Source organism: Hippopotamus amphibius, chromosome 17 (genome assembly GCF_030028045.1).
Source record: "Hippopotamus amphibius kiboko isolate mHipAmp2 chromosome 17, mHipAmp2.hap2, whole genome shotgun sequence".
Classification (NCBI taxonomy): Eukaryota; Metazoa; Chordata; class Mammalia; order Artiodactyla; family Hippopotamidae; genus Hippopotamus; species Hippopotamus amphibius.
In genome coordinates, this window is record NC_080202.1 from 12,919,574 (window position 1) to 12,935,479 (window position 15,906).

At 42.3% G+C, this 15,906-nt stretch overlaps 1 protein-coding gene across 7 annotated transcripts in view; it reads left to right on the plus strand.

The window, feature by feature from the left end:
• SMG6 (SMG6 nonsense mediated mRNA decay factor) overlaps positions 1 to 15,906 on the plus strand; it is a 203,313-nt gene that overhangs the window by 66,234 nt on the left and 121,173 nt on the right. Inside the window, exon 1 of one of the 7 annotated variants that reach the window (XM_057714307.1) lies at positions 11,582 to 11,654. The exons of the other annotated variants lie outside the window; for them this stretch is intronic. Coding sequence (XP_057570290.1) covers positions 11,597 to 11,654 — 58 coding nt within the window. The 5' untranslated portion in view covers positions 11,582 to 11,596. Of the gene's footprint in view, positions 1 to 11,581; positions 11,655 to 15,906 lie in introns of those variants that run through there. 7 annotated transcript variants of the gene reach the window in all.

Here is a 15,906-nt window from a genome sequence, read left to right on the forward strand (position 1 = left end):
GAGCTGGTAAACTCTGTTGGCCCATAAAATCCTTTCCATTAGTCAGGGTGCTCTGTGCTTTTGTTCTTTACTACTGCTGTTCTTAGAGCTGTTTGGTTGGCTTGTACATCTCAGTTTCCTTTTTAGAAGGCAGATTGTCATATATTTAGGAATTTATTTACTGTAATTGGAGTTTTCTGGCTTCTCTAGTCCCCTCTTCAGATATAAGACTCCCATCTTGAAGCTTATTTCAGAAAATGCCCATGTGATCCCTTGCCCCAAGTGCCAACAGCAGATGCAGCAATTGACACGCTGCAGGGAGTTTCCAACTGCTGGGCAGGTTTCTGAAATCCAGACACGTGCTGTTCACACGTTGGCTTCTGAAGCAAGGATCAGCGGTTGAAAGAGGGGAGGGGTTGGCAGGGGACTGGAGGGAGAAAGATCTTATAATGCTTGCCCAGGGCTTAAGGCTGTGTCAGCTTTCTTCATCCCTCCTCCAGCTGGCGTTGGCAGGGTAGAGTAAATCACTGTGGAGTGGTTATGAGCTGAACTCACTGGGGGCTTCTCTGAGGCACACCTGTGACGTCATCCTGTTATCACTGCTTGTTCTGCATAACCTCTTTTCACTTCTCCCCTGAGAGAGGGTGATGCCCAGAACTCATGTCAGGGCAATGAGCAGAGAGAAGTGTTTGGTAATCATTGTTTTGAGATGCCTGCTAAGGACACAATTGCAGGCCATTGACACATTCTTCAAGATTCCACACTGGAAGCAACAGTCCTCTTTGCAAACATGGCCTGGATACCCTTTGTAAGACTTCTTTTTAAACATGAAGAGAAAGACAATCCAGAAGACTTGAAACTCCTAAGTGTGGTTTCTCTCTCTCGTTCCCGTCTCCACCTACTCCAGACACACACACACCCACCCACACACACACACACACCTCTCTATACAGCAGTGATTCTTTTTTTTTTAATATTTTATTTATTTATTTATTTTATTGGTTGTGTTGGGTCTTTGTTTGCTGTGTGCGGGGTTTCTTTTTTTAGTTGCAGTGAGTGGGGGCTACTCTTCGTTGTGGTGCATGGTCTCCTCATTGTCGTGGCTTCTCTTGTTGTGGAGCACGGGCTCTAGGCGCGTGGGCTTCAGTAGTTGCAGCACATGGGCTCAATAGTTGTGGCTCACAGGCTCTAAAGCGCAGGCTCAATAGTTGTGGCGCACAGGCTTAGTTGCTCCACGGCATGTGGGATCTTCCTGGAGCAGGGATTGAACCCATGTCCCCTGCATTGGCAGGCGGATTCTTAACCACTGTGCAAGCTAGGAAGCCCAGTAGTGATTCTTTTAAAAACATCAGATCATGTCCCTCTGTTCAGAATCCTCCACTAGCTTCCCATTTCTTTCAGAGCAGAAGCCATGGTCTTTACAAGGCCTTCCTGTGTGGACCTCCCCGCCCCTCCCTCCTCACTCCCCTCCTTGCTCTCTCTGGTCTTATTCAGACCAGACCCTGACTGACTTACTTCACTTTAGTTACTCTGGCCTTCTTGCAGGTCCTCTGGTAAGCCAGGGCTTCTCCTGCCTTTGGGCCTTTGCATTAGCAGTTTTCTCTACTTGGAAATGCTCTTCCTCCAGCTGTCTGCATGGCATGTATCTCATCTCCTGTGAGTCTTTGCTTAAATGTTGCCTCCATGTTGCATACTCTGATCATCCTGTTAACACTGCTGCACTCCCACCCTGTTCTCCGATCTCCCCATCCTGCTGCAATTTCCTTTTTTATAACACTTGTTTTCTAAATACTAGGTAACCTACTTTTTGCGCATATCTTTATTATTTGTTTTCCCTTACTACTCCTCTGCAAGATTGTAAGCTCCCTGCAGGTAGGGGTCCTTGACCTGGCTTATTCACGGACGTATTGTGAACATCTGGAACAGTCGCTAGTGTGCTGTAAGTTCTCAGTAAGTAGGTTTTGAATTGAATTCAAATCAAGAATAAAGTTTGTCAGCAAGTCAGTCTAGACCCTGAAAACTGAGTGGCAAGGCCAGGAGGCATCTTCTGTTTGGACCATTGCTTATTTATTTATTTATTTGACATACAATAAACTGCATATATTTAAAGTGTACAATTTGGTATTTTTTTTCTTATTAGTAACGTATATATGGCAATCCCAATTTCCCAATTCATCCCTCCCCAACTCCCTCCCCCCCGCCCCACTTTCCCCACTTGGTGTCCATATGTTTGTTCTCCACATCTGTGTCTCTATTTCTGCCTTGCAAACTGGTTGATGTGTACCATTTTTCTATATTCTGCGTATATGTGTTAATATACGATATTTGTTTTTCTCTTCCTGACTCACTTCACTCTGTATAACAGTCTCTAGGTCCATCCATGTCTCTACAAATGTTTGGGCCATTGCTTATAATTGTGTTTTTTCTTGTTTTTTGTTAAGGTGACACTTCTGAATATGTAATATCCAAGTGCATATTTTATATTCTGAAATTAAATTAAAATGCATTAAATGTGCCTTGGTATTTACTGTTAATACTAGAGTTAGTGTCTTCAGGGCTTTGAAAAGCAACATTTCTTTGAATACAGCATGAGTTCTGTCCTTTTTCGTGGCCTAAATCTTTCATCAATTCTCTGTCCTTTCTTACTGCCCATAAATATTCTTTTATTTCTCCTTCTCTACTCATTTACCATATTTTTACTTTCACCTTACTAGAGCAACTCTGTCCTGTTTCGTAAGCTAAATAATTTTTTAAAAGGTTTAACCTTTTGGGTTCTGTTGAGTTCTAAAAAAAAAAAAATTAAGAAAAAAGGTGGAAACCACCTGTAAACCAGCTTCCCAGCAGTGACATTCCTTCCTATATGTATGTGTGAATATTCAAGTTTTTTTTTTACACAGTTGAAAGTATACTGAATATAAAATGTTTGATTCTGTTTTCACTTATTATGAGTATTCAGTTATAAAATTCTTTGTAAATGTGTTTAATGGCTGAATAATATTCTCATGTAAATATGTTAACATTAATGTAATCATTACCCTGTTCTCACACTTTTTTTTCCACTTTTTTCTAGGATTATAAATAATGCTTTAATTAACATCTTTGTAACATTAAACCATTTTCTGCTTTTCATATTGTTTTCTTGGAATGTATTTTTAGAAGCTAATTTTTGGGTGTAAAAGGTTTGAAGTCTTTTAACGCTTTTGATACTTGATGCTAGATTACTTTCTCAAGAAGCTGTGCCAGCTTACAGCCTTAGCAGCAGTGTTTGAGAATGCCCAGTGACCACCTCTTGCTTGCATTGAGTACTGTTCGTGTTTAACAGTCCTTAGCACAATGTAGGCATTCATAAATTTGAATAAATGATAGAAGAAAAACTGTATTTTTTTAAATTGACCTTACTTTTTAGAGAAGTTTTAGATTCATAGCAAAAATTGAACGGAAATACAGAGAGTTGCCATATTATCTCCTGCCCCCAGACATGCACAGCCTCCCCTACTATCCACATCCAGAACCAAACTGGTTCATTTGTTACAACTGATAAACCTAGTCATCATCATCACCTAATGTCCACAGTTCACCTTATAGTTCACTCTTGGTGTTGTTCTGTGGGTTTAGACAAATGTATAGTGACATGTATCCACCATGATAATATCATACAGTATAGTTTTATTGCCCTAAACCTTTGTGCTCTGCCTGTTCATCCATCCATCCCTCCCTCCCTCCCCTTAACCCCTGGCAACCACTGATATTTTTACTGTCTCCATAGTTTTGCCTTTTCCAGAATGTCATAGAGTTAGAATCATACAGTAAGTAGCCTTTTCAGATTGGCTTCTTTCACTTAGTCATATGCATTTAAGGTTCCTTTATATCTTTTCACGGCTTGGTAGCTCTTTTTTTTTTTTATTATTTTTTTTGACTGCGTTGGGTCTTTGTTGCTGCATGTAGACTTTTCTCTAGTTGCGATGAGTAGGGGCTACTCTTTGTTGTGGTGTGTGGGCTTCTCAGTGTGGTGGCTTCTCTTGTTGCAGATCATGGGCTCTAGGCTCTCAGGCTTCAGTAGTTGTGGCACATAGGCTCAGTAGTTGTGGCTCACAGGCTCTAGAGCACAGGCTCAGTAGTTGTGGCGCATGGGATCAGTTGCTCTGCGGCATGTGGGATCTTCCTGGACCAGGGCTTGAACCCATGTCCCCTGCATTGGCAGGTGGATTCTTAACCACTGAGCCACCAGGGAAGTACCCCCCCCCTTTTTTTTAAAGCGCTGAGTAGTATTCCATTGTCTGAATATATCTAAGTTGATTTATCCGTTAACCTACTGAAGGATATCTTGGTTGTGTCTAAATTTTGGCAATTTTGAATAAAACTGCTATAAACATCTGTGTGCAGCTTTTTGCATGGACTTGTTTTCAGCTCATTTGAGTACATACCAAGGAGTGTGATTGCTAGATCATATGGTAAGACTATGTTTAGTTTTATAGGAAACTGCCAAACTGTCTTCCAACCTATCCTGTTTTCAATTGCATTTCTTTGATTATTGGTGAGAGTGGACATTTTTTCCTATGTTTTATTAACCATGTGTAGTTCTGTGTGGTCTTGTTCTCTGCTCATTTTCCTGTTCCAGCCTAATATTTTTCATATCAGTTTATTTGAGCTTTACAGATAGTAAATACAGCAAGTCCTTTCTATATTTACTGGTGATTTTCTTGTTTGTATTTGATTTTTAATTATATTTATTTTTTTTAATGTACAAAAGTAAAATTTTATATAGTTAAAAATGTCATCCTTTATGATTTATTTCATTGCTCTTAAGCCTAAAAAGGTCTTTTTTTGGAGAAGTTTTTAACCATCTCTGCAAATATACTTTCATTTCCATCAGCTGGAGGGAATTCTAGCACCATTTGTAATTTCATTCAGTTGGTAAGAGATGTGAGGAACCCTACGTGCTTAATTACATAACTCGACATGTTGTGAGAGTAGGTCTTTTGCACCAGATGTAAAAGTTCCCAACCAGTTCATCAGCCCATTTTTATACATTACTTGGAGTGAGGTAAGGTTGGAGTCAGGGGCTGCATTGTCAGAGTCAGACCTTTCCCCTCACCTCACCTCAGGTTAATGCTTGCCAGCGGGGAATAGCTCAGGCCTGGAGAGTGAGCATAGGTATGTAGGTAAGTAGTTGTGTTGTCTTGCCATTTCAGGGAGGAAAGAATACTGTTGCCTTTTGTGGCTGTCCTGCTTTTCACTAATGAATGACTCATCAGTGTATAACAGGATGTTACTAAGGAGGTACCATCTTTATTTTGGAGTACAGGCTCTTGGAGTAAACCATCTATTGAGCTGACAGCAGGGAAGTAAGGCTGTATTAGTGGGGGCCCACACGCCCACCAATACATGGGACTAGATTTCAGCCAGAGACATTGGGATACAGATGTTTCCCATAATCTCTGGTGGCCCTTTTCATTGGTTAGTCTTGGCTTTGGAAGCACTGTGGAAGGTGTACTGAGGGCAGCATCTCTGCTGAGCGAGTCAGTGCACCTGTTATTTTGGGCTTGGGGATGTGCAGGAGGAGGGTGCAAGAGAATAAAATTTCTTTGCTTTCGGGAACTCAAGAGTTATAGGGATAGAACAGATATATAGGGAGGTATGCTGCCAGGTATAGGGAGTCAGATCATCACATTGCTGTTTTCTGGGTGACTGACTCGTAGGGGTGGGGTCAGCTTCCAGAAATGTGATCTCTCCTTTCTCTGAAGGCCATGTGGTCTCATGATTATGAACTTCGCAATTGATCACATTTTCATAAAATAATACACATTATGTACACATTCAGAGAAGACTGATGGATAAACATCAAAACTTAATCATGATTCTCTAGGATGGTAGAATTAAAGATGTTTTACGTTTTCTTTTCTCTGCATTTTTGTAGTTTTCTGTAGTGATCACAATATTTTTATAGTAAGAAACATATTTTTAGAAATTGTAATGACAAAAAAATTGAACTTCGATAAAACTGGGTTCTAGTTCTGATTGTGTTATTTGCTGCAGTATCATACAAATTAGTCAACAGTTTCTAAATCTGTTTCTATATCTAGTACCTTGTGCATAGAAGACGTTTAGTATATATTTGTTGAATTAAACCTTCTCATCATAATATTGTTCACCACTGATTGTCAGTATTTCTCTTCTCCCTTAAGGGAAGATTCTGTTTCCTCTCTTGAACTTGAAGTTCAAACAAAGCAACTCTGGTTTTGAGGGTTTAGTGTTTTTTTTTCTTTTGACATTGCTGATTCTTCTCTCTTCTTTCATTCCAGAAGACTAATAGACCAACTAGAGAATATTCAGCTATTCTAAAAACTGCAATTATTTTAGCTTCATGAATTACATAGATCCCTCAACTGGAGTATGTACTCCGTGAAGGCAAGAGAAGACTGTATATTTTATGAAATCCCTAACAGTGTTCAAGGCTGACTTCAAAATTCAGTACTTAATCAATAATGATTGATCGATTGAGTAACTTATCAGGGTCAGGAATTATATAAAATGAGTTTAGGCATGTAAGAAATTAGCAGACTGTTAATTTAAAAAAAAAATTAATGTCTTTCTTGCAGCCAAGTAAATGTGCCTCATAAAATGTTAATTTTTTTTTCTTTCCTTTTTTTTTTTTTCCTGACTGCCCTGTGCAGCTTGTGGGATCTTAGTTCCCAGACCAGGGATCGAACCCAGGCTCCCTGCCGGGGAAGCTCAGCGTCCTTACCACTGGACCGCCAGGGAATTCCCCAGAATGTTATGTTTTTAGAACATTCCTTTAAAATAGCCTTATGCAAGCCTCATGGTGATAAAGCCATCAGAACCGTAGCTTTGAGATCGAAATGCTACAGTGGGCTGCTTTGAGAAACCAGGAGGAAGATCTTTGACATAATTCCCTCCCTTTTTTTTAGCCTCAAATTATGGGGGCCTCTCCCACTGAAGACAGTAGGAAGCCAAGATTATAAAGACATTCCTGTTAATTAACTAACGCTCTTTAGCCCATGCATGATGCTTCTTTCCGAGGGAGGCGGAGCAGCTCATTCAGCCATGGTGATACCTGCTGTCAGCTTCTCTGAAGCCCTTAAAGGTGAGGAGAGTCCTGTTGGGAAGTGGTGGAAATGCCTCCGCATATGTGTGCTATTTCTTTAAAAGAAAGTCGAACGGAAGTGATGCTGTAGGGAACATCTGCACTCGGGGCTGAGTGGAGAGCGAGATGCGCTGCAGCTGGTGTAAGGCCCTGGCAGGCTAAGGCGCTGCTGTCTGTTGGGGTTTACTTCTGTCTACATTGAAACATGGCTTTGGGAGGGGGTTGGTGGCCTGCTGCCAGCCTCAGTTAGCCTGCCCTTCTCTTTCCTCCTCACTGCCCTCCCCCCCAACTCCCCTCCCTCATGCTTTAAAGTCACATTTCCAGGCCAGACGTAGAATTAATCTCTGGGCACTTCACATTGCTGGCAGCTGAAAGCAGGATGTGGGATCTTTTTTTTCTCTCTTTCTCTCTCTCTGCGTCTTGGCTGACTTTTTTACCTCTCGAAGAATTTGGAAGGCCGTGAGATCCCCCCCCCCCTCCAAGTACTGTGGAGTTTTTCAGCACGCTGATCACCCTGCTGTGGCTTCACCCTAATAGACTTCATATGTTGATGCAGTTGACATCAGTATCAAACTATTTTACATGTGATCTGGTGTATTTCCTGAGGAAATCTGCAAGATATTTATTAAGAACTAATAAAATAAACCTCTCCATGAGTTTTTAGGTAGTTTTCAATTTTTCATGTCTCTCTCGTTTCCTCTTATCAATGAGTTGCTATTTTCTCTCTCTACTCTGACCATCGCAGAAAGGAAACAAAAATAAATGTTTTAAACTGTTCCTGAAGGGACAGAGAGAGAATAGTTCTGCCATGATGTATCAGCCGGGGCTGTATTTTTAGTGCAGCATTGTAGAAACTAAAAATATCCTGTTATAATGGATCCTTTTTATAGGTCTGTGTGTGTGTGTGAGCGCGCGTGTATGTGTTTATAATGTTGTACGCACAAGTGCCTTTGTGCACCAGCAGCCGCTCTTCCCATTACAGCTGGACTCCATTAGTCCTTGAAAATTAATGTAATCCCAGTTAAGAAAAAAATTAATTACTCTACCAGAGCTGCATTTTATCCAAAGCTAGTGTTAGCTCCCTAGCTGGCAGCTTAGTTTGAGAGGCTCCAGGGGCCCATGGAGCTGTGGCTTTGGTATCAGAGTGCTTGCTGCTGGGTTTTTCCCTTTGAGATCATCCCTCAGTCCTTCATGGTCAGGCATGTGATGTGCAGAGAGTCCGTGCAGATCCTCTGCCTCAGTGAAATGCCAGGTTTCATTCTGGTCATCCCAAAAGGGCGTATCTGCCACAGGCTTCATGGCAGGTTTTCTTATCAGAATTCTTTAAAAACGAGGTTCTCTGGCAAGGGTTGATTTTTAGTTTTCTCTGGAGGAGAAATACTGTTTATCAGAGTCCCAGAGGTGCACAGGATTCGCCTGGGAGGGCTCCTCGTGGACAGTTAAAAATGCCAATCATGTTTTGTTCTCACTTTTTGTCTAAGGTTGGACTAGTTTGTTGAATACACACCTTCTGTGATAAATGAGTGTGTCAGAGTTGACTGCTGGTTTCTAGTCAGACTTCTCAGCACCAGCCCTGGATGAGGAGGGGCTGCCTGGCTCCGCGTGTGAGGAACGTTTCCAGCTCTGTAATCAGTGTTCTGGGATGAGGTGCAGGGCACAGCCCAGAAGTGGTTGCAGTCGGCCTCGCCTTCACGGTACAGCTCTTGTGCAATTGCCTGCATTTGTTGTTGTTTTGTGTATTTTTCTTCTTTGGGGGCCTAGCTTGGGGTGGAAGGATGGAGAGGGATAGGTGGGAAGGATGGTTGTTTGTTTCCTTACTGGTCAGACTCTCCAGGCTCTCTGCTGAGAGTCCGGCCAGGATCCATCTGTCTTGGACTGCAGTTCTCTTTTTCTGCTGAGCTGGGGCGTGGGCAGCACAGGCCTGTGTAACCCGTGACAGGCCTCCCAAAATGCCATGATGGCATGGATCCCCACAGTGCTATTCAGAACAAAAGCAGGGTTGGTGCCCTTCTGTTTCTTTTTGGGCATGGCCTCTGAGGCTGGTCTGTGGATCTCATACTCTCCCTCTGGTGACTCCAGGTCCTCCCCTCACCCCCCTCCTCATCACCCCCTAGCTGACAACTGGTTGAGCTCTTGGCTTCCTGTACTTGATCCCCAGGCAGTGTACTTCAGTAAAAGTAGTAATTAGGCCTTTACAAATTTATTTTATTAGTGAAGAGAGTTAGTAGGTAATGGGCTGTAATTCTAACACAGCCAGTTTGGAGATTAATAAAAAATTTAAAAAGAGCAGTTTTTACCAGAGGCAGTGGGCCTGTTATTTTGAGTTCTCAGCTGAGCCGAAATCAGAGCAGCGTGGGACCGATGGCGGACTGTGCTGCTGGGAGGATGCAGAGCCACGTTCCTTGTTGTTACAGTCTGTGCAGTGCCCGTCCTTGAGGGTGTTTTACGCTGGCATTGGAAAAAAGGAAACCTTGTTTTCCAAGAACTCTGCTCTCTCTCAGCTTGATAAGCATTTAAAAATAAAAGCTGCACAATTGAAATTGGCAGTGCATCCTCATTCTTTTGTCTCTCTGTTTATTTTTTTCCCTCATCCCTCAACATGTGTGCTACAGCCCATGGTTATTACACCCTCAAGAATGATGGCCTGGAACTCAGCACACTTGCACCAAGGTCTGCCCGCCCTCTGCTCGCTGTTTGAAGCTGGCGGAGGCATCAGGGCCCAGCACTGAGAGGCCTGGTGGGGCAGCCGCAACAGCTCCAGCTGTGGCACATTTCCCTTTTCCCCTGAAGCTGGTGCCTGGAATTTTTAGCTTCTCCAGAATCCTGATTGTCAGCCCAATCCCTCTTGTTAGTTTTTGCAGTTAACTTAATTGATTTGTTTACCCCTCCATTGGAGGAGCTCAAAAAGAAAGTGCTTTGGCACTAATCAGGAGCGGTCCTGGCTTTTTAAAGAGTCTTCTGAGCTAAAATTGTATGACACTGATCCAGGGAGAAGAAAAGCTACTATGGCTTAGGCTGGGGTGGACGGTAAGTCCTGGTTGCCCAAGGATAGTCCCTGTTTATACATTATTAATAGCACACTCCTTCGCTCTCACAAATATCCCAGTTTAGGAGATAGATTTCAGCATCACCCTAGCTTAGATGAATTTAGAAAAAGACAAAAGAAAAAAAAAAAAAAAGCAAACACAGACCCCCAAAATTGAAAAAACAACTCACTTACTACAAACTGTTAATTCTTTGTCTAGAAATGTAATGGCTTGTAAGTCAGCGCCAAACCCTGCCCGAAAGCATTGCATGCAGATTCCACTGGAGTCATGCACATGTGACCTCAGAAAAAATTGCCATATCTCTGGCTCTGTGAGCGAGGACTGGCCTTCCTGCTTGAGTAGGTCCTGGTAAAGCCAACTTTGAAACACCATGTCACTTGTTTTAGCATTTCTGGTTATCATTGCCTAGTTGGTTGAGTCAGAACCTGGAATTCGTTTTTGGTGGGGTGTGGTTTCAGGTTTGCAGTCTTCCCAGTTGATGCCTGTGAAGGGTTGGTGCCTGATGTAACTGAATAGGGTGTTACTTCAGGTTAGTCGTCCTTGTTTTTGCTTGGCTGGTTGGGCTGAACCTGGTATTACCGTTTCCCAAAGAATATTTTTGGTTTGAAAACGGAGGGTCAGCAGTTCGCAAGTGCCGAACTTGAAGCCAGCTCTGTGGTTTGCCTTGTGCCACTGGGCCAGCAGCACTGCAGCCCGGATCAGTTGATCTGCAGCAGTATGAGACCACGAACAGCAACTGCCCGACGAAACTCCCCCTCACCCCACTTCACCGTCCAACCTGTCTCTCTTCCCAGATCCCCTTTCTTCTTCCTGGTATGTCTGTCTCACTCTTAGTTATGTATTTCGCTTTTTTGGGTCTATCTTTTTCCATCTCCCTGTCTCTTTCCATAACAGTTTTTAATAATGTTTTAGTTAGTTCCAGCCTTTTCCCTGAATGGATCCCATTGGAAAATGCATTTGAAAGGAAACAGTTATACACTTCCCTTCCTTTGAAACTCTGTTGGCACCTTTTCCAGTGCAGTAAACCATACAACATGTATTTTCAAAGTTTCCAAACACAGACACGCTGGCGTTAAATTTATGAAAAAATATTTTATTCAGCTGTATGGTTAACTGTGACTTTCAGAGATGCTGATCAGATTTGAAATTGGTGCTGACTTTTGGAACTCCAACAGGTTTTCAGATCTCTGCAGGAAATACACCCAGACTGGCTCTTGGGCATCTGTGATGCCTTGTGCCTTGGCCTTTGATTGCAGGTTGGGCAGGAGGAGTTGGGGCAAGAGACACAGAAGTGGGGATCCCCCAGCCACACCCAGAGGAAAACAGGGAACGTCAGTGAGTCATTGAAGAATGTTGCATAGCTGTGTTGGGCACAGGAGCAGAAGCTGAATTCTGTTTACTCCGGTCTAGGACTGGAGGTCAGATAACACCTGTTTGTGTGGTATGTCATTTACTTTAGGGTGCCATGGCTAAGAAGAGTTCGTTTATTTGTATTCAAAGCAATGATGATGTCACCAATGTCTGTAAGTGATTACCTCCCTCCTCCCTCCTTAGACCTATGGTCTTATGCCCCCCCACACCTCAAAAAAGTATGCTAGAGTCAGTCTATTTAAATGTCTGTGGGTTTGAATTTGGTCAGTAGGGACAGTGATCCTCCTTAAGGATCCCAGCTGTTTGTTCAGAAGATCCCTGGGAATGCTCTTGAAAGAAACCTTTCAGAAGGAGGTTTCTTCCAAATTGCTTAAGCAGCTGAACTCTGTCTTGGCTCACTTACATTCATGTACTAGGCCATTTCAACTTTTCTTTGCTTACCAGTCTAACAGTGGATCTGCTTCAGGGCACGCAGGTAGATTCTGTGCCTATGGCCATAGGACAGAAGCTGCCGCAGACACCCCAACAAAAGCTGAGCATCCTGCAGGCCACGTGTTCCACTCCGCTCAGTTAACAAGGGTTTGTTAAGCATTTGTTGTGGCTCGTTCTTCTTAGCTTTTCTGGTAGCATTTGCCTGTTGACAGGAGACTTTCCAGAAATGCTTTCCATGATACTAACTCTGTATTCTCTCCGTTCTTCCCTTTCTCTCCGCCCATTTCTCGGGTCTTCCCTTTCTCATCCACAACCTAAATATCAGCGCTTACTAACGATTTTACCTTGGCCTTCCTCTCTTCAGCCTTTCCTCATTGGTGTATTGTAAAATCCCATGGTTTAAACTGTCACCACTCAGTGGATCACTCCCAAATCTTTTCCCTGCTCAAATCTTTTTCCTGAGCCTTAGCCTACATTTCTCACTTCTTGTTGGACATTTTAACCTGGAATCTCAAGCTTATTAAAAATGGATTCATCCTATTTCTCATGTGTTGCAAGTCAGGTTCCCCAGGAAGCAAGCTCTTAAGATGGAGGTTTGCATCCCCAGGAAGTTGGTTGGGAATGCCCTCAGGATTGTACCCGAGGGGGCGTGATGGAAGCAGAATGGGGCACAGGGAGAGGTTGAACTGCACTGCAGATGTAATGAAGACCTTAGCCAGTCCTGTAAGGAGCTCTGGAGCTGCTTAAAGGGGACTAACCCTTAAGAGTAGTCCCGGAGTGGGCCAAAGGGGCTGAAGCTTTATACCTCCTCCTGCCCTCTATCCACCAGTCAATGAATGTGAGTTCCTCCTGGGAAGGGGGAGTGATATTGGGGAAACGCTTTTCTTCAGCTGAGAGCAAGTCTGGGAGAGGAATCAGCTGAGATCTGCTGCTGCCAGCACTCCCGGCAGCTGGGAGAATGAGTGCGTTAGTCCCGGAGGGGATCTGGGCAGTGTACCAGATCATCCCCCGCCCCGCCGGAACTCTTCCTCCTGTGTACCGTTTTTCTGTTATTGGTACCAGTGTCCTCCATATATTCAGGCTGTCTTGGCCTCACTGTTTCTGTTTTTAAATTGAGGTATAATTTACATAAAACAGCAATGCACAGATTTTAAGTGTTCAGTTTGATGAGTTTTGACAAAAGCCAACCCCACTTTTTATTCTTTTTTACCCTGTATGTTAGGAGTGTTTGAAAATGACAAGAACCATCTTGAAATAGCTTAAACAAGAAAGGAAATGTGTTGCAAGGAACTTGAGGACAAGGATATTGTCCTACAGAAGGGATTGGAACCTGGAACGCCTTTTTCTGCACCTCTGCTTCCTTCTGCATACTGTTTGCCCCTCTGCCTTGCCCTCTCCTTCCTGGCAAATAGTAAAGGTTCAGTAAATTGTAGCTTGGGTTTTTTGTTTTTTTTTTTTTAAAGGTTTTTTGTTTTGTTTTGTTTTGTTTTGATGTGGACCATTTTTGAAGTCTTTATTGAATTTGTTACAGTATTGCTTCCGTTTTTACGTTTTGGTTTTTTGGCCTCAAGGCATGTGGGATCTTAGCTCCTCGGCCAGGGATTGAGCCTGCACTCCCTGTATTGGAAAGTGAAGCCTTACCCACTGGACCACCAGGGAAGTCCCAAGAGTAGCTTTAATTATTATGTCATTTTTGTATACTTGTATTTTTACAAACAGTTATCTCACCCTTTTAAATGGCTATTTTATTGTATGTATGTCCTGTAATTTAATAAGCAGTCCTCTATTCGTGGACACTTAGGTTGTTTGCAGGCTTTTCCTGTCCAAACTATGTAATAGTGAATTTCCTCATTCATGTCATTTCACACATTATCTTTATCTCTTAAGATAGTTTTCACTTTCTTCTTTGATTTAAAGTTAACTACGTGCGGGAATCCTATTAGATTTCAACTCTTTGAGGGTCCAGTTCAAGTCTGATTCATCTTTGAAAGCTAAATGTCTAGCATAGGGCCTTGCATGTAGTAGCTGCTTAGTAAATGCTGACTGTGTGAATAAGGAAATGAATTGATCCAGGACTTAGTAAGTTACTACTCAGAGCAGATAGTCTCTGATGACCAGGCAAGTGCTTGGGATTTACTGGAGTCAGCACTATAGACCCTGCCCTCGTGGAATTTCCAGCCTAGTGGGGAAGCTTGGTAAATTGTAAATCCTGTGCTAGAGTGGTTTTGAGCCACCTGCCTGATGCATGTTATGGATGGAACCACTTTGAGTACAGAGAAAGGAGGCATATCAGGCAGCACAGTATGGGTTTAATATATGTTGGGTCTTGAAGGAAGAACTTAGATACTGGAGAGGAAAGAGGTGGGCTTTGGAGAGTGAGGGCAGGAGAATAAGATTTTAGGATACTTCAGCCTTTCCTTATCAACTGCAAGTAGCTCTTGCCCTTCGGTTTCTCTGACCCTTGGTCTCTGTCACAGACTGAATGTTGGGCATTGGCATATTTATGTTAGACATCAGGGATTTCTCTGCTTAAAGAAGCCCTCCATGGATCCTTTTGAGATAAGAATTACAATCTCCTAATTAGCTTTAACTTAGTTTCAAAGAGTTTTGTAAAGCATTATATATCTATCAATATATAAAATATTCCTATATCTGTGTTTTTGAAAAACATTCTTAGATTGTGATACATAATGTGTTTTTTCTCACAATACAGATAACTTTAGGGTAATAGTTCTTGGATATCTTTTAATAGTATATGGTATGATGCTGTATGTTGTAAAGGCCTTTTCAAGGTTATTGTTCATTTTTTCACACAATATTCCTTGCGTAGACTCCACGTTAAAAAAAAATTATTTTAGAACTCAGTGCTGAGAAAAGATTTGTTTTTCCTGAGAAACTGATATACTTATTCCTTTCCAATAATGACAGCTATACAGTTGTTGGTGTTTCCTTTTCTGCTTTGACTGCCAGGAAAATCAGAGGCAAATTTTAAGTTCATTCATGGAAGACTGTTAACCCACATGATTGAGATATTTGTATTTTCCTTCTTCTTGGTCCTGATTTTCTACATTTACTGAAATGTTATTTCATTGTAGGTGATTTTGCCCTGAGTTGTCACAAATCTTTTGTGGAATTGAGGTATAAAAGAATAAATATAAACAAAAAAATTTTAATCTAGTTTAAAACAATGTAGATAGGTTTCAGTTCGTATTGTTGACAAACTAGCCTGTCTACCATCTGAATACAAATTCTGAAGGGGATTCTCTCTCTAGAGCTTCTGAGTCAGGGGACTAGCCAGTGCCTCTTGGGTTTCTAGTCACCTTTATTGAGTGCTTTCTCACTTTCTTCTTCCTTGGCATAATTTCTTTATTTACCTGTTATTCTGTTGGTCTCTTTTCTACTTTAAAAATACATGTTCCACAATGGGTGGGGTTGATCTAGCTTGGGCACTGATCTTGGATTGTAAAGTTTTGAGGAACTTTTTAGGGTGAGTTGCTGGAGCAGAGCCGGATGAATTGCAGATCTGGATATGCAAGAGAAACCCACCCAGGAGATAGGTTTTATCATTGTCCTCATTTTTTCAGTACTGACTCCTCAAGATTTGTTTGATGGCTGTAATCTTTGCATTCTGAAAGTTTCTCAAAAGGAGTCCAAGAGAGCTTTCCTATCCTGGGTGCCTCTCTCCCCTACCTGTCTCAGAGTTGTTCTGTTTTTGGCCTTGTTTGCAAACTGTCAAACTCTTAAAAATCCTTCAGGAAGCTATAAAACGAAAAGAAATTGAGCTAATGTGTGACAATGAAAGCTGAGCACTTCTGTTCCCCTCTGCCTGCCATATCAAAGGAGCTTCCTTTGAATGAGGATGTCTGCAGGCATTATCTCTCAGCAGCTTTTACTTTGGGCCCAAATTGCTCCTGAAGCGTCATACCAGCAAAGGCAGGTTTCAGGCTGTTTGAAGCAGATGCCAAATCTCTG